Here is a 24,165-nt window from a genome sequence, read left to right on the forward strand (position 1 = left end):
TGTAGCCTAGCAGAGAGGAGAGTTTCTTCAGAATGTGTCTATTTATATAATCGCTGCAGAGCCCAGATACCATGGAAATAAGTAAAGAATATCTTGGGGGAGTCTGTGGCACTGCAGATTTGAGCAGCAGTTACTGTTGCTGCCAAACCCAAGCCCCCGCTGGTGTTCCTGCCCCCAGGCTGCCCACGAGCTGCCATGCTTGAGCACCACGCTGCATTTTGCACAGAGTTCACCAGACTGCTCCCAGCCCCGCTTGCCTTCTCTGGGCTCACGGGTGCCCACCGCTCCTTGTCCAGTGCTGCAGGGACCTCCGCCAAATCACATTGATCCCTCACCTGGCTCTTGCATAGGGGTGTTGCTGGAAGCGCAATGCCCACACAGACGTGTGCTCTCCAGCTGCATTTTACCACCAGCTATCCCTTGTTATTCCCTGCTGGAATCTGAAAGCCATGGATCCAGAAGTGGTCAGCTCACATCCAGCCCCTGGTCATTCACTCATTGCAAAGCGATGACCCAGAATGATCTTCTGGGTTTAAATACTATGAAGAGCAAGGATCCAATTAGCAGAGCAGACCAGGCTGGAATTAGCATTCAAGGATAAAGGCAGAAAAGGAAAACATGGAGTATCAGGAAAAGATACGTGAAATTATCTCTCCAGAGTGAAGTGGCAGAAGCTCCACTACTTGGTCTACTTAAAACTATGTTGGACACAGAGATATGAATGCATGCACAACAGCAGCTCTACATCAGCATGGAGAGGGCTTGGGTTACTTTCATCTCCTGTCCTTGCAGCCGGCTGTCTCTAAGCAGGAAGCGCCAAGTGTTTGCCTATGTGTGTTTAACAGAGTTCTGCCAGTCTCACTGCTGCCTCTGGCCATTCCAAGATGTTTTTCCATACAGACCTTCGGAAGAGTATGAAGAATCCCTAGAGCCAAGGCTGCATCTCGACTGTGTATGCTCAGAGTGAGAAGCTAGTCACAAGCACGTACCTCTACGTACGCTTCTGGGGAAAGTCACAAAGTTACAACAGGAAAACAAGGGGAGGAAGCAGAAACATTCACTGACTACAATGTAGCCAAAGGTGAAAAACTGCCCAGCCTTGGGGCAGGCTTTGTGCCGTACCTGTACAGCTGACCTAGGGAACCACAAGCCAAGGGCTGGTGTTGTCCACTCCACTGGGCTTTCAGAGCTAGAAGAGGAGAAATAAGTTTGTCACATTTATTGGCGCTCTTCTGACTTCTCATTAATCTCATTACCTCTCCTGGCAAAGCTACTGCTTCCTTAAGCAGCTGCCTGCACCTCATTAAGGAGTAAGCTGTGCACCTCGAGTCACGTGTACCAGCCCTTCCTTCCTTCTCTCAGGAAAGGTGATCTTAAACTAAAGCACCTGCCACATGAGGCTGGAAAGGAATTCAGCCGAGCTGCTATCTTAATGGCCCTTTGAGTGTCACTTTTACATTCAGACTCTCCTGTGATAACCAGGGGCTTCCCACAGGCCCGGAAAGGCTTTGGTGGCTCTGCTCACTGCGCAGGCCGCACTGGCAGTGCATAGGCTCCATCCACACCAAGCACCCCATGTCCCCTAGGGACAGGATCTTCCGCTTCCCCACGATGGGCACAGAGCCTTGGGAACAGGAGGAGCCAGCGGATCGCTCCATGTCACCATTCCCTTTTATGCCTGGAGGGTGCCAGCCATCCTCAGCCAGCAGCAAAGGCCCTGAGCGAGAACACAGGCGCCAACAATCAGACATCATCTGTGAGGACTGATAGTGAAGCACAAACGATTTGTTTTGCGGCTGTATGTTTGCTATAGTTGTGTGGTGTAATCATTTCATCTGAAACGGAATTTCAGTCCCTTCAGACCTTTACAAATTTCTCATTTTAATCCCTCTTCAAAGAATTTTTCTACAGTGGGAAGCAGCTGCTTCTCGTTGGGACCTGGAGGTGGGACTGGGACGTGGCATTGAGATGTAGGGTATGGAGAAGGACAAACGGTTGGGATGTAGGACATGGAGATAGGACACGGGATGTGTGATTGGGGTGCAAGATGTGGAAGTGGAACATGGGGATGGGATGGGGACATGGAAGAAAGATGTAGGGTGTGGAGCTGAGACATGGGGCACCCATGCGAGGGGCCGTGAGCCACGCAGAGCAGGCAGGGGCGGCAGCGGGGGAGCGCGGCCACCTCCCCCCAGCCTGGCTTTATTTAGCTGCTTACATAAAGCGATGCAATTTGTCTGCTGTTGGAAAGAAACCTCTGCGTGGGAGCTGGTGCAGTGCACTGGGCGGTGAGAGGCAGCTGTGCTGTCCCTCCTGCTTCCTGCTGGCACAGCTGCACCGAGGGCAGCAAGGAGCAGCGCGAGCAGGTGGCCCCTGAGCACCAGAACCGCGGCGGCCAGGCCCAGCACGACTGTGGGGGATGTCCCCTGGCTGTCACCTCGAGGCTTCATCCCCGGTGGCAGTTCTGCACTGTGCCAGTGAAACTGGAAAGTGAGGCCTGAGCTCAGAGCACAGCCCGGCCTGCAGATGGGCAGGTAAAATAAAGGGGGGTTTTGGGACTTCGTTCTTAGTTTCCAGGGCGGGTGCATCTGAGGAATGCAGCCCTGGCTCAAGGCTGTTGCCGGGAAGGGGCTGAGCAGCGACACCGGAGTGCTCTGTTCCCGCTCCACTCGCCGCTGCCTGCAGGACGGAGGCGGCGCTCCCTTTCCCTCCCGCGTCCGTTCCCCACTGCGTTTATCCCACGTGTTCCTCCCCAGCCCACGGGATCGCCGCCCGTCACGGAGCCGCTCCTCCTGCGGAGGAGGCCACGCCAGCTCTGTGCACACGTGGCGGGGCCCGGAGCGCCGCTACAGCCCCGCCGGGGGTGGGCGAGGAGCATCCGTGTGCGGCGGGGCGGAGACTGAAGCGGCGCCGCCGAACAAAGGCGGCGATCACCGAACGGCAGCGCGGAACGGCGGCGGGGCCGAGGCAGCGCCCGCACAGCCCCGGCGGGACGAGGCCGCCCCCTGGCGGCAACTCCGCCCGCTGGTGGGGGACGCGGGGAAGCGCCCGCTAAGCCACACCGAGCAAAAGGGGCTCCGGGGAAACGCGAACAGGAAAGCGCCGAGCGTAACGACGGTGTAACAGCGTGGCAGGATATGAAAAATGGATGAGAGATAGGAAAGCAGAGCGAATGCAGAAGCTGTGCCTAAAAAGTTTTTCTCATCTTTGTTCAACGGTAGCAAGGGAGCTGATGGCACTCTGCTCGGGGGAAGGTATAAGAACGGGAGCGGTGCTGTAGAAGAAAAACATCCGAAAACAATTCTCCTCTCAACGTTTACAGCACCGTAAGAGCACGGTAAAAAAGATGCCTGCACCAGAGGGTGCTCCGAGGGAACCTGTGAGAAGGACACCGGGGGAGAACGTAACAGTGCAATAAATGACAACACGTGAAAAAAGTTTTTTATTTCTCAGTGTTTCTCCACTGTCAATACTGTCCTTTTGCTGCACCAGGTTGCAAAAAACTCTCTGCCTTTTCCATTTCCAACAGCTACAATATTTACAGGCTGTTTCCAGTAACACACGCAGACACATACACACTCACAGACACGCAGGTACATATATCCCTATGCCTGGCAAGGGAGCCGGGTGCTGGTAGAGGCAATCTATTTTGTCATTGCTCATTACAAGCCCCCCTCCTCCCATGCATCTCTACTCCTCTCTCTCCATTCAGCAGCTTGCAGCCAAGCTTTTTCGGGGGAATCATTATGTAAGAAGTACCCAGCTACCTGTCACCGGCATCCAGGGTTGTGGGCTGGGGTTCTCTATTCGAACTGTACACAGCAGAAGTCAAAAACTGCTCCTATTCAGGTGCTTGTGAACTGTGAGTGATGTACGTGCACTCCTGAACTCTTTTGGAGCAGCCATCTTAATCACCTTCTGGGAAATATGTATATCATGCTGGGGTGAACAAGCCACATGCTTTACTTTCCACCAAGGTGTTAGGTACCCACATTTTTACTAAGGCACCAGTAATTACCAGTTTAGTTTCTGAAAGCGTCCAGCCTCAGTGAATGTACTGCATTAGGTAATCAAAGACTAAGCCAGACAACAAAAGAATAGATGCCTATATAATAGGTATAAAATTCCTTAATAAAAATACGTACATAAAACCTGTGGTGGTATAACCCCAAATCCAATATAGGTAGAGTAATATTTGAGTAAGATTAATTGTAAGAAATGCAATCTATCCTGCTCCATTTTGTGAATGGAGAGACCTATAACTGAGAAAGATCGTCCAAGCAGTGTTTTTCTATCTACACTCCTAGGTTGTGTGGTGTCACGTGTATCACCAGAGAAAAGCTCTGAAGTTGGCTGTGACTGTAGGATGTCCCCTTCTCCCCCTCACCCTGTTCTAGACAAAGCTCCCCGGCCACTTGTCGGACAGCCAAGGGCACAGATCTGTGCTGTGAGTTTTCATCTTGCTCCTCACCAGTCACCTAGGCTTCTTCAGAAGAGTTCTTCTGCTCCTGTCAGGGTTATGAGGGCGGTGGTAAGGAAGGATGGGAAATGAACTACATAGCGGGTGGAAAACTGAGGTCAACACTCAGAAACACATCGAGTGTTCCAGCAAAGTGGCTACAGGAACCAACATCGATGGAATCTAAAACAAAAACCAAATCTTGGCCCTTGTTCTCCTGCCAACTCTGAAACAATTCCAGAAATGCGGTATCACAAGAGAAAGCCCCTGAGAATTCATCACAATTACTGCACAGTATGAAGTGGCACAACTGTGGTGTCACATACTTTTTTTTTTCTTTTTAATTCAGACCACTTTCAAATGATTTCACGGGCTGGAGAAACGTGTAAAGACTTAAAAATTAAACAGCAGCCTGTTCACTGATGGACACAATCCAGTCGGGGGAGCTTTTAAGCACTTCTCAGAAATTAAGTATTTGTCGTAGGAAGCAGTAAATATCTATGTATTTATGTATGTATACACAGATACCACCTTCAAAGAAATGAGAGAAACAGAAAGAGCTTTTGGGTAGGTGCAAATCTAAAATGGGACTTAACTGGAATGTTCTTACAGCAACAGAACATCACACAATGAAAAGTGGCCAGAGTTAATGCATTCATCCACAGGTTCTCATGAAAGTTTTGAAGAAACAATCCTGTTCTATGCTGAGCTCAATCTGGACTGACAGGACCACTTGGAAAATAGTCATCCTTTCTACACTCACAATGGGAAAAATACTACACCAAGATGAAAGTCACAAAGAAGAGAACAAGAACAAAAAGTCTCCACCCCATGGACAGATCTACCCTGCGAGGAGTCCGAACAAATGTTTTGTCACTCTCACAGTGGTGCCAAGACACAAACTTGCACAAATCAACACACAATCACATATCAATCTTTAGAAGTTGGAATGCAGGAAAACTTAAGGAATAGATGCTAATTTTCCAAAGCCTTACGGAAGAGTAAAATCACAAGAGGGTGACTTCTGTGGAACAGACCTCAACCAGGCAGGAGTGCTACGTCAATGGTTGCACAGCAGGCGTTTGCTGAGTATCTCTGAAAGAAGCCATCAACCTGCAATCCAGCCACATTAAAATCCACCTCCTGAAGGCAACACACCAAAAGTCTTAAGATAAAAAAAAAAAAAATCTATCAATTCTCTTTATCCCTTAGGAAAAAGCCTTTCTTTCTCCCCCATCTGCTGTTTGCTCATTTAATTCCAGTTACGTATTCACTAGAATTTTTATGTTAACAGGTCATTAATTCCTTTCACATTTATCATCAGCAGCAGACACTGCCTTTATCTTGCATTGAAGACAATGATACAGGTTGTTCAGAGTCAAGGTTAACATACTAAAGTTGCTTCAGTTGAGTTAAAAACAAAAACACCACAACAAAAAAATCCACCCTGGTGTATTTTGCTTTTCAGTCATTTGTTTACCTTAAGGCTCTAGTACAGGGGAAAAAAAGAACACCAAACAACTTTCTAGAACAAAGATCAAATTAGGGCCTATTTCTTTCTAAAGAATCTTGATGAAGCAATATTCCTAGTGATACAGGAAACCCCGTAATCCACCTATGGGGAAAGACACAGAATAAAATCCTATCCAAAACATCTTCAAACTAAAACATACAAATGTTCTTCCTTCCTGACAGCAGAATTCCCAGACTACTGACCAAAGTTCACTTACTGTACTACACTTCCAGATACACGGCAGATGAATTCAACTATACTATGTGCACATATGACGAGTGACGTGGAACAGCAAGACTATTTCACTGGTGGCAGATCCAGAACTGTGCGCTTCTACCAAGAAGAACTGCACACACATACAGCAACTAGTAATATGCATCTGCAGAGTGCACAGCACTTGGAGCACAAGTTTGCATAGTGTACAATGTAAGCAAGGCCCCAGTATAATTCACTGGAAGTTTTAACAATTGTCTAGCTACCAGGCACACAGAATTACCCTTCTGTAGCTAGCAAGCATACAGCAACTTGAGTCAGAACACCAAAAATTTTTAAATAGCCGTTTCTTCGTTTTTTTTTTCCCCCCTCCCTCATCCCATATAACTTCACTCTTACATTAGGTACGTAATGGACAGGGTTTCTCTGAGAAAAAATTACAACCACACCTCTGTGGTATATCAGAAGTCTCTTCCAATTACATTATTTAGAAAGAAGCAGAGGTGACTGGGAAGAAGATGGCTGCTCTCAAAAGCTAGGACTGTGTGCAGATTCTGCACAGAATCCTACATAATTACAGATCAGAAACAGGAAACAATCACAATAGGTACATTTTTTTTCTTGTGGATTAAAAGGAGTCATAGGAACCGCAAGTCAAAACCAAACCAGTTTCCCTCTCACACTCCCACGGTAGTTCTGAGTTACTTGTTTCCCTGAATACACACATTTAAAAAAATACAATAAAACCTAGGATATGTAACACATGAATAATTCAACTTCACAGTTATAAATACTCAAATTACACTTACATAGAATGTATAATCACAGAAAATAAAATTCAAGTCATAGAAAAGAATGAAGACTAAAGGGAAAGAAAAGGCAAGGTGGCAGAAGAAGTGATACAAGTTTAGGGCTGTGCCTTCTATAAAAGCCTTTTAAAAGGTTTTTTTTTTTAAGTTTTTTTTTTTTTTTAATTGGATGGAATAAAAAAAACCTTCAAGTATCTCCCCTACAGAACTCAACTATCTGCCAGAAAAGAGCCAATGAAACAACTTAGCCAGTTCTGGGTGTAAAGAAGCAAGGTAGCTTAAGCTAGCTAAGGGAGGACAGATGAAAGATAGTGTACTCAGGTCCACTTTTAAAGCTGGATGTGTTGTATAGATTTGAGGTACCATTGCCACAATAGATTCTGATGTAGTACAGGGATACTCAGGTACATGTCTAGGTATTTCTTATTTTACCATTTATTGTGAAGAGGATGCAGCAAATGCACTTGTACGAAATACAGAACATAGAACCAAACCCATGGCACAGCCCTTACCATCAACATGTATATGGAGAGGGAGGGGATTAATCCCAAAGGCAATTTAAATAATGGTATTTTATATACTTATATTTATATATATAAATAAATGTTCTCAGCAATCTCAGGGTTGTTTTTAGTGCATTGCTGTAAAAAATTAGTGCAGTTCTCATTAATGTTTTAGCTCATAAGGAATAAGAATCTATACATCTGTTCAGTCTCTTCTTGCCACTCCTGAAACCTTTACACTGTGTTTCACCAAACTGAATGTTTGTAGTCAATTTCTTTAAAATAAGGTGGATGAATTCCACACACTCTGTGACAAGACATGGCAATTTTTGGCAAAAACAATTAGAAAAATATGAGGTGCTCTGATCTTAGAACTGAAAAGTTTGTTGATTTAAAGCATTACACAATGCATAAACAAAATTTATAAACAAAAAGATATGTCTCAACAAATCTATCCTTCATGCAAATGTTTCTTCAGCAGCTAACAACTTAAAAATTTCTTACATTTGTTTATTTGGGGAAAAGGACTTAGACAAATCTGTGATTCAAGTCCTCTCCTACGACTGGACCAAAGTTTTACGTCCTGGGAGCTGCTGCTTCTGGACCCTTCTCTTTTCTGAATCGTTGGAGAAGGGGAAGTTTAAGTCTCAGAGATTTACACTTCAGCCCCAAGTTCAAGGACTCCAGTTTCAACAACAGCAACGTATTTATCTTCAATTTGAACCAGCAGGATGGTCTTATCTATGTGGGACCGACTACTTGGATCTCTGCTGCAAGGCACCCAGCGGTGAATCACCTGGAAAAAATAGAGTAAAAGAGAACATGAGTTTCATAGGAACAGCTGTCATTTCAAAGTTGCAGCTGATAATTCAGGGCCCTTGCAAGGCAAAGGGAGTAACAGCACAAGGGCTATACTGACTTAGCTGCTCATTTTTCTGTGATCACATGCCCACTGATTAGCTATTTGTCTCAGTCTTGCTGGAGATCTGCAGCTTTCCAAAGGGCAGTCAGCCCTGGATTTGTGTTTTAACACAACCTGAGCCAAATCAGATCTGAACAGATTATGCAAGTAAATAACAATTGGAAAAAACTGTACACACACAGATTAAGAATATTTTGAAATAATAATTTTGAAGTTGCAATACTTCTAAAGCATCTTGGCATTCTGCAACACACAACGGCACAGAACTATAGTTTATCAGGAGTTAGGTGTAAAATCTGTAAAACTATCTTACTCAGAGATAATATAAAATAATTTAAAAATTTTTTACGAAGAGAAATGCTGTTGTATTGAGTGAGAATAGGAATATACCACCCTCAGACACAAAGCATTTCCCAGACAAGTCCAAATACTACATCCTTGCTGTCCAACATAAAACTAGCACCTTTGATATAGTCAATGGCAGCCTATTACTCCAAAGGCCTGAATATCAAGGCTCCTTAGAAACTAAGTGCGTGTATGTACAAACTGTACATCAACTGTAACTCACAGTCAGTTTTACCATCTGTTACATAATGACTGACATTTATTTAATTGATTTAATATTTTCTATGACTGATCACACACAAAATAATGTCTTCAGATACCAACGAGCTGATAAGAATCTTTGGGGTTGTCTTGTGCATGTCAGTGTTAGGGAAAAAAAACAAAAGCTCTCTAGCACATAGAAACATAATGCCGAATATACCTTAACATTAAATTCCTGGAAAAAGAAGGAGCTCCAATCTAAAGAAAGATGGCTAAATTTCATTTCCTTGAAGAAGCCCTACAGTGTTTTTGTGTAGCGAATATACTAGCAAAACTTAGCAAAATAAAAAGCAAAGTTAGGAAAAGTGCTTTTTCAACATAATAGAGAATTTTTTTAACAACTGAGAATACATAGTATTCACAAACTTGAAGCCTCTCCTTTACAATCACCCTTAGATGAGTATTAACTAAGGGTCTTAAAGCCGTGAGGATCAGTGCAACCTACCCTACTCCTCACAATAGTCAGAACACATTTTGATGCTTTTACAGCTCAAGAAACCAGATACAGAACAAATACCTATTTTTATTATGATGACTCAAAACCTGTTATAATTCAATTCCCAAATCCCATATCCCTATGCAAAAAAAAAAAAACCAACAAAAAACCCCACAGCAACAAAAAAAAACAACAAGGAACAATGTGGCTGTTTCTCATCCATTTTCTCTTTGTTCTTGTCTTTAACCAATCTGTTCCACTTCCTCTTTTGCTTTCTTCTGCTTTTGACTACTGCTTTTCCCTTTTTATGCAGTAGTGAGGTCTATATGCCACTCAGAATGTGGCCATAATTGTTACATAGGTACCAGAGAATGAGTTTTTCTGACGTTGAACTTCATACAAGGACGCTGACATAACAATGCTTTGGCTGGTAGACTGCATGATGGGCAGCAACCCAGCACGTAAGAATCAGTTCTGTGCATTTGCAGAAGGTGCAGGATTAGAAAGGGAAGACTGTCCTAAGTAATGGATTTACTGATGATGTATGCTTAATACAAGCAGCAGAAACTGTCATACAAGTTAAATCCATTCCTCCCAATCATACATAAGAAGAAAGGGAAAAAGCACCAGATCATCCAAGGTTAAAAGACGCTCTTCTAAAACCCTGCCAGTATACTGCACCAATAATGGACAAGAAACACTCTCAATCTTTCTGTTAACAGTCATCGTACATCAGCATGCTGCAACTTGCAAGACAAACTGCAGAACTACAGAAATGAAAAACAACTGTCCAGTGTTGAGCAACAGGACTCATGATTCCAGAACACATTTCAATTTGACCTTTTACATTCATCATCCTTATGGCATTATTTATCTGCAGTAGCTAATAAGGAAACCTCAAAAAGCATACTGTCTAAACCCAAATTAATTATGAATATTTACAACAGCATTCTCCTAGATGTTACATATAAGTTAGTCCTACAAGTTAGTCCTTAGGGTGGTCAACTGTGATAGAGTTGAATCTGTTGAAGGAACTTGATTTCAGAGCCCTTCCTTCAGATACATATAACAATATATTCCAAATCTACCTTAATGTAAAGCTCCTGTATCCACTATTTGAATGACATCTCCAGTTGAAATAAGCAGATTATCAAAAGATTATTCTTATTAAGTATCAAAACTGACATATTCAAAGTGAAAATACAGTGGCATCAGTAAGCCAATGCAGGTACAAAGTCAGCAACTCTTACCTTGTACTATTTACCACTGGAAGAATACTCACTGCATAATTTTTAGACGAGAAGATCTATAAACAGTATGCCTTGGGTAAAAAACTAGAAGAATCTATAATGGGAGATGTTTTCCAACTAATCAGTGAATTTTTATTTTCATATGCAGATATAACATCCCTAGGGAAAAGTGAGACTGAGTTTCAAGTCATATGCTTTTGCAAGTTTTAGTTATAGCATATTTCCTTCATAAAGGAAACGTCTATTAAGTACTTATTACAAAACAAAAACACAAAGATAATTTGGCTCAATTTTCAGAGCAATTTAAAAACCAGATACTTTTAACCATTCAATTAAAGACTGGTTGGCAAATTGACCTTCAGTATTTTCTAAGGGATTGACAGTTTAAGGAAAGGAAAACGAAGGCTGGATGAGTAAGCACAATGCCTGAGGTAACAGTTCATGACAAGAGCTGGAAGAAGGCAAGGAAGGAGAAGTGGCTGACAACATTTGAATCATCTTGTATCTTTTCAATACGGTTGCAGAAATATTCTTCTGCTCCAAATTAGGATTCTAGAACATCCAGCAACACTGACTTAGAAGACAGCTGCTGATCCAGCTTACTACTAGCACGTCATTAGCCTTGACACCCAGGCAGACTGCCTCGTCAAGACACTTCTTTTTTTCTTTTAAATAAATTAGCTTGTCAACTTCTAAACAGAAAAACTTACATGGCCTTCCATGCCTTCCTGAGGACTCCAGTCTTTCCAGCTGTTTCTTCCAGCTTTTAGCCGTATCACCTCATCTGGCCACTGCAGCTCTTTCCTTTTTGACACGTTGATCCCTTCCAGTACTTGACTGGGATCCATTAACTACAAGTAGGAATTGAGTTTTGACTGTTAGTTCAGCCAAAATTTAAAAGACCGGGATTAACTGTAACCTTTTGCATATTTGCATGGAACTGACTTGACCACACAGAAATCAAAAAGCGATTTCGATGCGGCAAACCCAAGCTCTAAAAATACTTGATCAGCAGAAATTGTGGAAATTGGGCTGTGGTTTCAGACACAGCTGACAATATACTGGCTCACTGCTGCCCAGCTCCCTTCCCCAGTCCTTCTTTCAGTTACACTGGTCCACAGAAGGGTCCAAGCTAGCTCAAAATACACAATGGCAGCACATGGTCTAGCAGCAGGGAAGAGTTTAGTGATGACAAACTGTTAGGGCTGGCTCATCGCTTCTTAGATAATTAAACCTTAAGAAACATGGGCTTAGAGAATTCACTAGTAGGCTGAGAAGCTATTTTCCTACTAGCATGGTTTGTTGTGATCCACCCAGTGTTTTGAAGTTAACTGGCCTTTCTACAGGAACAGCAGAAGAAAACTCCTGAAGACCTCCTATTTATGGAGGAAGAGAACTGTGTAACACCCAATATCTCATGGCATACAGCAACCTTGTCTGCGCCTTCCTCACGCAAAGGAACTAAACAGTTTCATAGAAGTACCCTTGTCTGCAAACAAAAGCTACTAAGCAGAAACCTGCAAAGTTAGTTAACTTCATCCACGTTACCTAACTTCGTTAACTATGACTAAGGATGCAATTTATTCTAAAATGAGGTGATGTCAGCAATGAAGTCAGGTTTGTCATGATACGACCTATTAAATACTTTTTGGACTTTCCCAGTAATATACTGCCAAGAACACATATGTGCAGTTACTGAAAGCTACAAGAGCAAGAATATTTCTGGATTTTTCACAGAACTGCTAATTATTGGCAGCCTTAACTTAGTCAATGGAATACTGTTTGCTGTTCAGTAAGCCAGCTTTGCAATAACAACAGAACACGTACATATGTAAAATGAAAGCAACAGCATTTTTTACACCTGTTTTTGAGGACAACCTACTCGGTAGAAAAGAACACTAGTTGCTTTCAGTCCTGCAGGTTAAGCTCTTTAGCTTTATGCATTGTCATGAATAAAACCAGACTAAGCATGAAGAAAAACTGATTTCAGCTGACATTCTCGAGTCTGTACAATAGGAAAATAAAGTAAGTAATATAAACAGAGATGTCTAAACATGCAGCAAGGGTGCTTGTCCAGAAAAGCATTTCCTTACATTAGTTCTCCAGTTGTAACTGCACACCTATTGTATACAGATGCATATCAGACTGTGCATGTACTTAAAAGTCATGATTTCAGCAACACACAAGATAACGCTAACAAAAGCACACGACTAAGGAAGTTTAGGTTAACTTTTTCTTCTGGACTATTCACCTGGATTCTGTAAATAACATCATCCTTTTTGGCTTGCATTTGATTTGCAGGGCTTGCATTACCAGCTGACTGAGTTTCAGCTGCATTACTCCCTCCTTCTGTCCCTAGAAAGCCCACAAGGGCATGCTGTTTACAGGCTGGGATGCTTTGGCTGGAGCTGCTGGAAGAGGGCAGACCGTGCTGCATGCTGACTCCAGACTGGCCAGTAGGTTCCATTTGGTTCACCATAGATAGGCGGGACTGGATGGATGATGGGAGGTTACGAAGGGATATCTGACTGGTGGAAGAGCGCCGACAAGGCACAAAGCCTGTTGTGGATGTGCGAAGAGATGAATGACGACTGCCGTAGCAATAAGATGAATGGCTAGCTACCGAGGCACGGGCAGGGGAATGTCTCACAAGGCTCGACTGCACAGAGTGAGAGCTGTGACTGGTGCCTAAAAATAAAAGATACAGAATCAGGAAAGTCTCATAAAGCCTCCCACACACATTAGATTTATGATATACAACTGTTTCAGCAATTAGATACAAAACTGATGGGTCTAATCAACCCTATCTAAAACAATGGTATTGTAGGAGAAGGTATCTTGCACTTAATGTAGCAGAGCATCTGAGTATGTTTCATTCATTTTATCACAGAATCTCATGTTCTGTTCTATCCACAATCCTTGTGAGACAAATCACTCAAAAAATGCTTCAGCCTTGCTCTCACCACATTAGCTGTTTGCTTCTTAGCATCAACATCTAAGCTCCCAATACTGAAGACAGTATAGGAGATAGAGATGTCAGTGTTTCGGAATGCAAGTATTCTTTCTTAATATGCTAGAAAGGTTGTTCAAGACTCAGACTGGATCAGAAAACATTAGAGCAAAAGATGTAAGCATTAAGAAAATTTTAATGTAAAAAAATAGTTTATGAATATTGTTTAGTGACATTCCTAAACTAACAACTTGTATAAACTCTTCAGAGCTGCAGAGGTACTCATGTTACATAAAGAAAAAATCCAGTATGTTCAGCTAGATACATGTTTATATTCTTTGAGCGAAGGCAGTATTTGGAAAGCTTTTTCTCAGTTTTACTGCTTATTGCCTCACTAGTTTCAGATCAGCACAGATTCTGTTAGGATTCAGCTAAAATACAGTGGAGATAGATGATCCACTCCAGTATATAAACAAAAAAAATAAGAAGACATTAGAAAAACAGCAAGCTTAATGTTAGCAGTCAATACGACAGAAGTCAAAAGATGAATCAATCTGTAGAGGTTTGTTGCAAAAAGTTATGTAGCCTGTTTTGCTAGCCTAGCTAAACTTCTACAGGTTAAATCTCTGTTTGGGAACTTTCCATTGCACAAAACAGCACTGTAGTGTGAGAGGAACCCAAGCAGGTGTTAATAAAACAATCAAGGTTTGTGTGTTTTGTCTTTTCTTTTAGCCTAGGCCAGACCCAAGAAGTAGAGAGGCCGGTTCTGGCTATAGGATTGTACTTGTAAAAATATTGTTATAGTTGTATTTTAACATTACCCAGAGTGGATGGATGAGTTGGTGGATGAGCTGCAGGAAGAGCTGTGGGATGAGCCCCGGGATGAGGTGCCACAGGAGGGTGCTGTACTGCTCCAGGTCCCTGCCCTGCAGGTGCATTCACTCCTCCTTGCGACATGCTGCTCTGCGACTCATTGATAGTGGCATTGTTACTTGTGCAAGAAGCCCCACCTCCAGCATCAGAATCTTCAATATTTCCACCACTGTTACAGCCAGCTCCACAACCTTTCCTTAGTCTGAAAACACAATGCAATTAACATTAAGTCACATCATCTGAATATAAGGAATCTAAGAAATGCTACACTCAGCATGGTCTATAAAGTCAGGTTTTTTTAATCAGATTTTTTAGAGAATGCCATTTTCTCAAAACAGGCTTTGCAAATATAAACATTGCTTTCCAGGAAATTGTAATTTTCTTCATGACAGTTATTCAAATAATGGTTATGATAAAACAAGCCATCAGATAAAACAGCTTTGGGGGAGTGAGAAGAAAAAGAAGTCACCTCAGAATCAATAGTTCTAAATACAAAGCGCTGGAAGAATATCTTGGTTATTTTGCAACAGTTTAGTAAATTTATGCTCCTTAACATACTAGACATACACATAGTCTCATGCAGCAAAACCTTTTATCTATTTAGATGAGCAAGAATTTTTTTTTTAATTTGGTATCTTGTTATCTTCAGTAACATAATCATAGTTTTAATTTTACAGTACACGTTGCAATTATTTGAATCATGAATTTTGAATGTTCGGATGGCAACCAACATTTTCAAAGTATACTCATACAGGGTTCTCACTGTATTGTTTGCATTGGTAAACCTCAGACAGACACACAACACAGCATGTACCTTCTTCCTTTCAATTCCTACTTTTTGTTATTTCTGTTGGTCCCACTCAAAATACACCACAAAATCCTTTCCTTTTTTTTCCCCCCCCTTTGCCCCTGGGATCCAGAACAGCTTGAATCCAAATACTGTTCTGTGTTATACTTTCACCTGTTGCTCTACCCACATGTCAGACAAGCAGACGGTGACAGAAGACATATGCCACAGACTACAGTAAATGCAGCACATTCTGAGGCGACACAGTATGTTCTGTTTAGATGTGCTGTAGATGTCTGTGTAAGTATGACCATCAGAAAAGCAAGAGGACTGTTCCAACTATGGGACCAACTCCTGAAACGGGAAAGGAAATGTTTTCGAATGCCACACAAAGCTGCCATGATTGCTTTTACAGCCACAGTCATATGGAGCCAGAAGTGAAGTAAACGTTCTTATGGCCTACAAAATACAGCATGGCTGTATTTTTTTTTTTTACTGAAGGTCATACGCAGAGTGGATTATAGTAACATCACTAGTAGTTGCGTATTCTAGCTCTGACATACATGATAAACATATATTATACATTATAACTTTGAACAATAACTGAAGTTTGAATTACTGTGCATGAGCATACCAACATAAATATTTACGCCTGCACACTGTGTGACAGAAACCCTAGTGAAGACAGCAAAAGTAATGAAAGTAATGATAACAAAAAAAGTAAGGCAGAAGTTGCACTGCTGTTTGTTATTGGACCTGACATTAGAACTGTAATTGTAATACTTGCACACAAACTTTAACCTCTAAGTTTTTCTTCGCTGTCACTCAGTTTGTGGTTTAATATTTACAAGCCTTCAAGGTTAACTCCTTGTGCCAGAGCACTTGCTATATTCTACAGATGTGCTTGAAATAAAAGTCAAGACTTATTTATTTGCATGCAACTGAATACTATAAAATTATGCCCTGGTTAGCATGTATGAGACTAGTTAATGACATATGAGAGCACAAATATATACTCATTTTCTCAGCTCACCTATGCCACGTAGACACTATAAAGTTTCTGATATTTCCTAAGCTGATAGCTCCTCCAAGAATCTCCTTAAGCTGTTCATGACTATCTGAATAGGATGTAGTCAAAGGTGAGACATAGATTGGGTATCCTATTGGCTGGTCACAGGAGGAGTTGATCATGTTCCTCAGAGCTTGTTTCGCGTTTTGGATGCTTCCTCTTTCTGGATTGCGATTACGCAGGAAGACAAGCTCCTGCTGTTGCCCTGCCCACAGGCCACGCACGCACTCCTTATTCACCTACAAAACATAAATGGCAGAAGCCAAGTAGAAATACTGCGTCAGAAAGTGAAACGTGACTAGGCTGCTTTGCCTTACATAGACTTTTACACGCGTATGTGTTATTGCACTACAGAACTACAACCATTCATATTCACTAAAGGGCTGACCTGATGGACACAGGCTGCAGCAGGAAGAATAAAACAAGCATAAGAACTGAATGAGAAATAAAACATTTGAAGTCAGGAACTGATTTTCTGATGAAACACTTCTACTACAGAAGAAGCTGCCCCAGCAGTGACAGGCCAGTAACAACAAAGTAATTATTTGAGTTAAAGTATGTAGCAGAATATCTTAATTATACCATTGTGGAATAGACACAAAGCTTACCTTAATGACCCTGAAACTGAGATAGCGCTTATTCAGCATAATAATTTTGTATTCGTTGGTGCCATCATCCATCACATGGCGCAGAGCAAGGAGGGAAGGAGAATTGGAAAGAACAGCACTCCGCCAAGCAGGGTCCCCTTCATGTGCTATAACTAGATTTTCTTCATGGGTTGTTATGGCTTCATAGAGAACAGAAGGATCATCATATTCATCTGGAGAAGTGAAGTGATCCTGTTTCCAAGAACATTTGGTAAATTATGATTGATATTTCAGATGTAACTATGTATAAAAAGCAAACAACTTGCACCTCAGGAAAAGTTTGCTTCCTTTAACTTAAAAAGGAATGATTGAAAGGATCAGCCTATTATTTATTCAGCTGAATTTTACACTAGACTTGCAGAATCACAGAACAGTTTAGACTGGAAGGGACCTTTAAGACAACCTAGTTCCAATCCTCCTGTCATACGCAAGGACACATTCCACTAGACCAGTTTGCTTAAAGTCCCATCTGGTCAGGCCCAGAACATCTAGGGACAAAAGACACGACAGGACATTCACTCACTTTCAGTTGTTTGCCTCCTCTGTCACGTGCCCTTTCCCTTTTATTTTCCTCCTCTTTTTTCTGAAGCTATGTATTCTAATTTCTAATTCTAATATCTTCCTAATTTTCCGGGAAACTTGGATCTGGTATCTCAGCAGTAAGGTTTGACAATGACATTGGACAAGATGTGCTGGTTGTCCTTACGTACACCCGTTATCTGTCTACATATCTTCTTTTAGACATCTCTTTAGGGGGAAAAAAATAATGATCATCTAAAGCAAGTAATAAAAGCTGAGTGTCCCTCTCCCAGCACTTTACCTTTAAAAGAAAGAACATGCAAGAATAAAAAAAACTGGAGTCAGCTTTCTGTCAAATTCCTCACCTGATGTAGTTTAAGTGACATTCGTATTCCAGGAACCACTACTTTCCTCAGCAATTCCATGTCAGCAAAGATCCACTCATCTCTAATTGAAGATATACGGAAGTCGCCCTTAAATAGGGCATGCAAGCCATACAAGAAGGATTCCAGATTACTGTTGAGGAAAAAAAATCCCACAAATTTGTTCATAGTTATAATGAATAAAATAAGATACTAAGCTGTACAGAAAGGCGTACCGTTCTTCTCTATAAAGAAGAGAGAAGACTGAAGGGAACATACAAGTGAGCATGTGTGTAAGCCAAGCCTTGACACTAGGTGTCTACATGCACTGAAGTCAAGATGAATAAACCATATATGCAAGAGATTGTATTTACATGGACTGAAGTAAACAGGAACTCTATAGAATGCCTGTTTTTATTCTGAAGATTATTAAAAGAAAATGCTCTGATGACTTTTGTGACTGCATATCTCCAAGATCATCATGGGGAAGCTCACTGGTACTTAGAAGAACATTTCCATCAAACTGAAGTAAAATAGCTTTTACTTTCAGAACTCAATCAATTTTGAGTTTTTTCCATCAGTTATCACTGGAGCTTACCCACATCAGAATGCTCACCTTTCATTGTTCTGTAAAACAAAATGCTCAAATTCCAGTCCCCCCTCATGTGCTGCTCTTTGGTTATATTTCACTGGCTGTTATAATGAAGACAGCTCACATAGCTTATCTGCCCAGTTTAAGGAAGGATGAAGTTAACTATCATCATCTTTCTTGAAGAGGTACTCATCCAACACGTAATCTAGGATCTCAGAGGGAATTTGAGAAAGCAGAGCTTACAACAAGATTTTATTACCTAGACATATGATGCGAAGCTGTCCCCAATGCTCTCCGCCCCAGAACACAAAGCCCGTAACACAGTGTAACCAGGGGCGAGTCTTTACTTGAATCCAGTGGCTTGCAGTAAGAAGAAAAAAGCATAGGTGAAGGAGTTAAAGACTTGACATAAAACTGCTCTAAGGAATAAAACACCCAAACGCATACAAAGGTACACAAGCCTTGTGCATCTACTTACTCCACCAGCTACTCTATTCAGACTCTCACTATGAATTCCTTTTAAAAAAAATTTACAAGTATTCTACATATTTTACAAATATTTTACAAGATAGACATGTACATTTTATATTTTAAATAAGACAAACTGAGTTGAATGGATACATGCACTTCCCTCATTGGTACAGTGCATCTTGTATGCAAATTGTTGTTTAGCAAGACTGTGACATTACAACAAAAGTATTCTTAGTGAATAAGCTGGATTCTTGTTTACTAGTTTGGAGTATGTGATACTGAGCTAACTGAAAACTTGCCCAGACTACAGCTTATTTGAGGGGAACTCACCCTCAGCTCAAAGCCATATGTAGCTGTATAGGATACATAATGACCCACACGACAGTAGCAGCATTTAAGAGATTTTCAATACCTCCACAATACATTTCACAAAATAGAGACTTAATAACAGGAAATGATTTTCTTTGGCTGCTGATTGTTATCTGACTACAAAAACCTTTAATTCCTTTAAGATGGGTTGCTACCTAATTGTTTAGCTACAAAAGTAAAAAATTCTGAAGCCTCCGATAGTTCATGCAGTAAGTGAAATCAAATTATATTCCTGTCCTTTATTCTCAATCAATTCTTGCTAATTTTCAAATGCTTCTTTGACTAGAGTACATACAACTTCTTGTGAACAGTAAAAGCATTCTCCTGCAAACACACTTGTGTTCCTATTTAAAAGGTGGGAGGATTTGGAGAGGAAACGAGTTAGATATGGGATAATCCCTTTCACAAGCCAACAGTTTCAAAGCAAAGTTATAGTAATGATCACTAACTAAAAAGTTGTCAATCTTATAAAAACCTGTCACAAGATTATATTAGGGTTGATTAGCAAACACTAACATCTAAATATGCAACATCAATTCTACAAACGTACTTCTCTATGCAGATAAATGGTTGACTAAATTTCAGCTGATTCCTTTAAGCTGGTAATTGAAAAGGCATTAGCAGACAGGTCACATCGTACACTTCCTTACTTACAGAACATATTTAAAATTCATGTATCTAGAGCAGAACATCAACACAAAATAACATTTCAAATTTTTATTTTCTAAAAGATCAGTATTAAAACACAAATTCGAGGCAACAAAGAAAAAATGAGACCATTCTTGAATAACGAATACCTATCCTCACATATTCATACCTACCTTTTCTCTTCGAGAGCAGCAGTATTCTATCCAGTTCAAATAAATCATACAGAAACTCTCTCTTGAGATTCCTGCTAGACGGTGGTCATAATCTTCATCAATATTGGGGTTAAATGTTGGGTCTACATCAACATAATTGCGGTCTGTGCACAACCTCAGTCCTTCCTGCATTGTCTCATTAGCTAACCACTCCTCTAACTTGGGGGAAGTTGTGACATAATAGATGATTCCCTGAAATGGTAGTTAAAAATTCACAAGTCAGTATTGCAATAAAGAAATATTAATCTAAAATTTTTCAACTCATTTGCAGATTTTCTTGATAATGAACAAAGATAATACACAATAGTTTACTTAGCTCCCAGATGAAACAAATTCAACAGCACAAAAACCAGTACAGGTCTGTAGACATTAATATTTTCAATGACTTTCAAGGGTTTTTAAAGTATACACTTAAGGAACAAGAGGAAGCAAAATGAATGGGGCAGGACTCAATAGCTTTGCAGAAAAACAAGTAAATGGGAATTCTTAATTGAGTGAACATGGATAGTATATTTCTAAATAATTAAAATACTAAATTTAAAGATGAGGCAGCTTAATACAGTCGTTTTTGGAGAAAAGCTTTTTGTGTGTCTGTCTCTTGGAAAAATTTAAGCTTGAAATTTCCATGACAGATCACAAATAGGAAAATACATCACATGAGGGATCTAAGGACTACATAGAAAACTTACAGTTTTAACAGGATCCTTTTCTGAGTAAAACAAAAATAAAGAGATGGCTTTGGTCCTCTCCAAGAAAGACATACCAGTTACCATTTCATTTACAATGGCTACTCCATTTTGGTAATAGCCTTTCAGTTTCTACTCCAGTTTCAGCAAGAAACATCCTCTCTGTTCAGACTACACGATCATTTTTCTGCTCTTACATCCAAATATCAAGTTATTGGCAGTACAGCAAACTCTGGCCTCCTTCGATGAAGCTGTTCATACAGCTATAATTTGTATCACACCCATGAAAACTATTGGAAGCTCAGGGCATTAGATCACTCCCAGCTGTAGTCCAGCCCAGTCCCCAAAAGTTTGTAGTTATCTGACTCATACCTTCACATAGTAAGTAGTGAGAATTTTCCGGAGATCAAAGACTTGAAGCATGGATGCTGCACTGTTGTCTGTGATACTATAACCCTCCAGAACATACTTTGTCACAAGCACTTCCCAAGCCAGCCAACGCTGCCCAAATGCAGCATTAAAGGAAAGCATGTGAGGAAGGTGACCAGGTTCACAGCAACAGAAACCTTCATCTTCCTCTACGCCTTCAGTGATGGCCTCTACTTCTCTTTGCTGACAATAAGTTCCTTAGGAAAGAAGAGAGAAAATAAAAAACAAACAGTTAAATGCTTCATACAATTGCTTTAGTATTGACTTGCATTTACAAGTGTTTACAAATCATATTAGAGTCCAATTATGTTTCTGTAACACCAAGTTAACCACCTGTCAGTGTACAAGTGATTTGGACAGTTTAATTTATCAGTGTAGGATCACACATACTCTAATTAGGTAGCATTATGAATCAGTTATCATAGCCATGTTGCATTAAAAGTAAAGGGAGGCTTAGTGTCATATCTGTTAGAGGTTATTTTTCCTCAGGGGTGGGAGGGCATAAAAAGGCCCCAAAGCTCAATTTTCAAAGCAAATTATTTACAGGATGGAACTGAAAATAACTGAAATTTTCAGAGCAAAAGACCGGTTTGTGGTACAGACAGCTAAGGAAGGACAACACACTCACCTCTGAATTCAAGCCCTCTCAGTTGGAAGGTGACCAAGCCATTTCCTATCTCTATAAGGTGTACTAGTGCATTGAGGTAGTCAGAGGCTAGAATGAAGCAGTCCCCAGTACTATAGTTTCCCCATCGACCCAACAACAAATCTCCACATAGGCTGTGCTGAAGGGAACGGGTTAAATGTTCATAGAAGATTGAATTCAGATTGTTATCATCTGAACCTGCAGGAAGACGAATTTTGGTTATCATCTACATCTGCAGAAGAACTCAAGCTGGAATGTCAATTATCAATTCACATTGAGTCTTACATTTTTCTTAACAACAGTGTTGTTTCAAGGCTATGAAGCCCGTGCCCCCAGCTCCTACCCCAGATCTTGAGACAACTACTCCAAATAACTGCAAAGTGAAGTTTAATACTTTTGACCAAAGTTTTTCCCTCTTACTCCTCCATTTTCCAAATCATTCTTTCAGTTTAACTGTTACATCTCTCACCAATCTATTCCATACAATAACGTGCAAAAGCAAATATGCACAAAAGTATCTCAGTAATGACTGCTGTACTGGTCTCATCACCATGATATTGAGACATCCTCAAATAATGTTTAGCTTTTTGGTTACTTAAGAATAAAGAAGCATAACAACTTAATGCTGTGATTATAGATGAAGAAAAAGTAAAGCAGAGACACACAGAAGTAGAAGGGAAACAAGAAAACTGTATAGAAACAAACAACGAAGCAAGGAGAAAGATTATGAAGGAAAAAATAATAGGAGACAACAGAAAGGTCACGTGGGTTTTGGGAAAAAAAATCATAGGACAAACTGATCACAAATCCAATAAATAACAAACATTTGTACCTTTGTTCCTCATGAGTGTGTAAGTACATAACAAAAACACATTATAAAAATAAGCCAGACTAGGAAAGCTACCTGGATTTCTATCAAGCTGCGAAGCCAATCTTGTATTTGAATGATCCACACGCTTTGTGCTGAAATTAAAATAAAGTGTTCTAAATGAAATTTATTATTGTAAGAAAATCTAAGGGAATAAACTACTACTAACAGAAATTGATAAAAAATATTCCCAGTGAAATATTTCTAAAAATTTTTTTTCTTCTTATTTTATATGCCAGTCCGATCTTCTGATATATAAAAGCCCAGATGGCCAAGAAGGCCAACGGCATCCTGGCTTATACCAGAAATAACACTGCCAGCAGGAGCAAGGAAGTGATCATCCCTCTGTACTCAGCCCTGGTGAGACTGCACCTCGAGTACTGCGTTCAGTTTTGGGCCCCTCACTACAAGAAAGACATTGAGGCCCTGTACCATGTTCAGAGAAGGGGAATGAAGCTGTTGAGGGGTCTGAAGCACAAGCCTTACGAGCAGCAGCTGAGGGAACTGGGATTGTTCAGTCTGGAGAAGAGGAGGCTCAGGGTAGACCTCATCACTCTTTACAGCTGCCTGAAAGGAGGTTGTGTTGAGGTGGGGGTCAGACTCTTTCACTATGTAACTAGCAATAGGACTAGAGGGAATGGTCTCAAAGTTGCGCCAGGGGTAGTTCAGGTTGAATGTTAGGAAAAACATTTTCCAAAAGAGTGGTTAGGTGCTGGAACAGGCTACCCACGGAAGTGGTGGAGTCACTGTCCACGGAGGCATTCAAGAAACATTTAGATGTTGTACTGGGGGCAATAGCATAGTGGGAAATATTGGTGATAGCTGGACTGTTGAACTGGATAATCTTAAAGGTCTTTTCTAACTTCAGTGATTCTATGAGTCTATTCTCTGCCTATAATAGCATTATAACTCAGTAACGAATGAAGTCTGAAGTCCATACACAGTATGTAGTCACAGAATAATCTTTAGCTTTAGATCTAAGCGTAGCTAATTTCTTAGCCAGATATCACAAAGCTTTAGATGTGACAACTACACTTAAACAATTAATCAGCATAGCTAACATTCTGTCAAAAATGGGGGACTTAGGAAAAATAAAACACAGGAGGGTGATCTGACATGAATAATCTTCTAATGGCATCTTGATCATATAAGGATTTTAAGACTTTATATTGAGGTTAGCCAGTTTTAGCTGAGAAATGGGCAATAATGAAGAGAAGTCAAATACAGTTAATGTACTCTCCCAACAGTCTTTTTAAAATAAACTCAAGTTTTGATTACAACTGCACTCTATAAAGCTATACTTTTGATGCTTAAAAAACAACACCA

The 24,165-nt window shown here is 40.8% G+C and overlaps 1 protein-coding gene across 10 annotated transcripts in view; it reads right to left on the bottom strand.

The window, feature by feature from the left end:
• The window catches only part of PCNX1 (pecanex homolog 1), an 84,973-nt gene continuing 67,447 nt past the window's right edge, over nucleotides 6,640-24,165 (bottom strand). For all 10 annotated transcript variants that reach the window (XM_021400997.1, XM_021401000.1, XM_021400999.1 and 7 more), the window contains 12 exons: nucleotides 22,876-22,934; nucleotides 21,954-22,169; nucleotides 21,269-21,522; nucleotides 20,172-20,402; nucleotides 18,770-18,870; nucleotides 17,922-18,072; nucleotides 16,999-17,229; nucleotides 16,355-16,629; nucleotides 14,483-14,736; nucleotides 12,963-13,399; nucleotides 11,422-11,562; nucleotides 6,640-8,293 (listed from right to left, as the gene is read on the bottom strand). In XM_021400997.1, the coding sequence (XP_021256672.1) occupies nucleotides 8,153-8,293; nucleotides 11,422-11,562; nucleotides 12,963-13,399; nucleotides 14,483-14,736; nucleotides 16,355-16,629; nucleotides 16,999-17,229; nucleotides 17,922-18,072; nucleotides 18,770-18,870; nucleotides 20,172-20,402; nucleotides 21,269-21,522; nucleotides 21,954-22,169; nucleotides 22,876-22,934 (2,491 nt within the window). In that variant the 3' untranslated portion in view covers nucleotides 6,640-8,152. The remainder of the gene's footprint in view (nucleotides 8,294-11,421; nucleotides 11,563-12,962; nucleotides 13,400-14,482; nucleotides 14,737-16,354; nucleotides 16,630-16,998; nucleotides 17,230-17,921; nucleotides 18,073-18,769; nucleotides 18,871-20,171; nucleotides 20,403-21,268; nucleotides 21,523-21,953; nucleotides 22,170-22,875; nucleotides 22,935-24,165) is intronic.

The sequence above is a fragment of the Numida meleagris genome, chromosome 6, assembly GCF_002078875.1.
Source record: "Numida meleagris isolate 19003 breed g44 Domestic line chromosome 6, NumMel1.0, whole genome shotgun sequence".
Classification (NCBI taxonomy): domain Eukaryota; kingdom Metazoa; phylum Chordata; class Aves; order Galliformes; family Numididae; genus Numida; species Numida meleagris.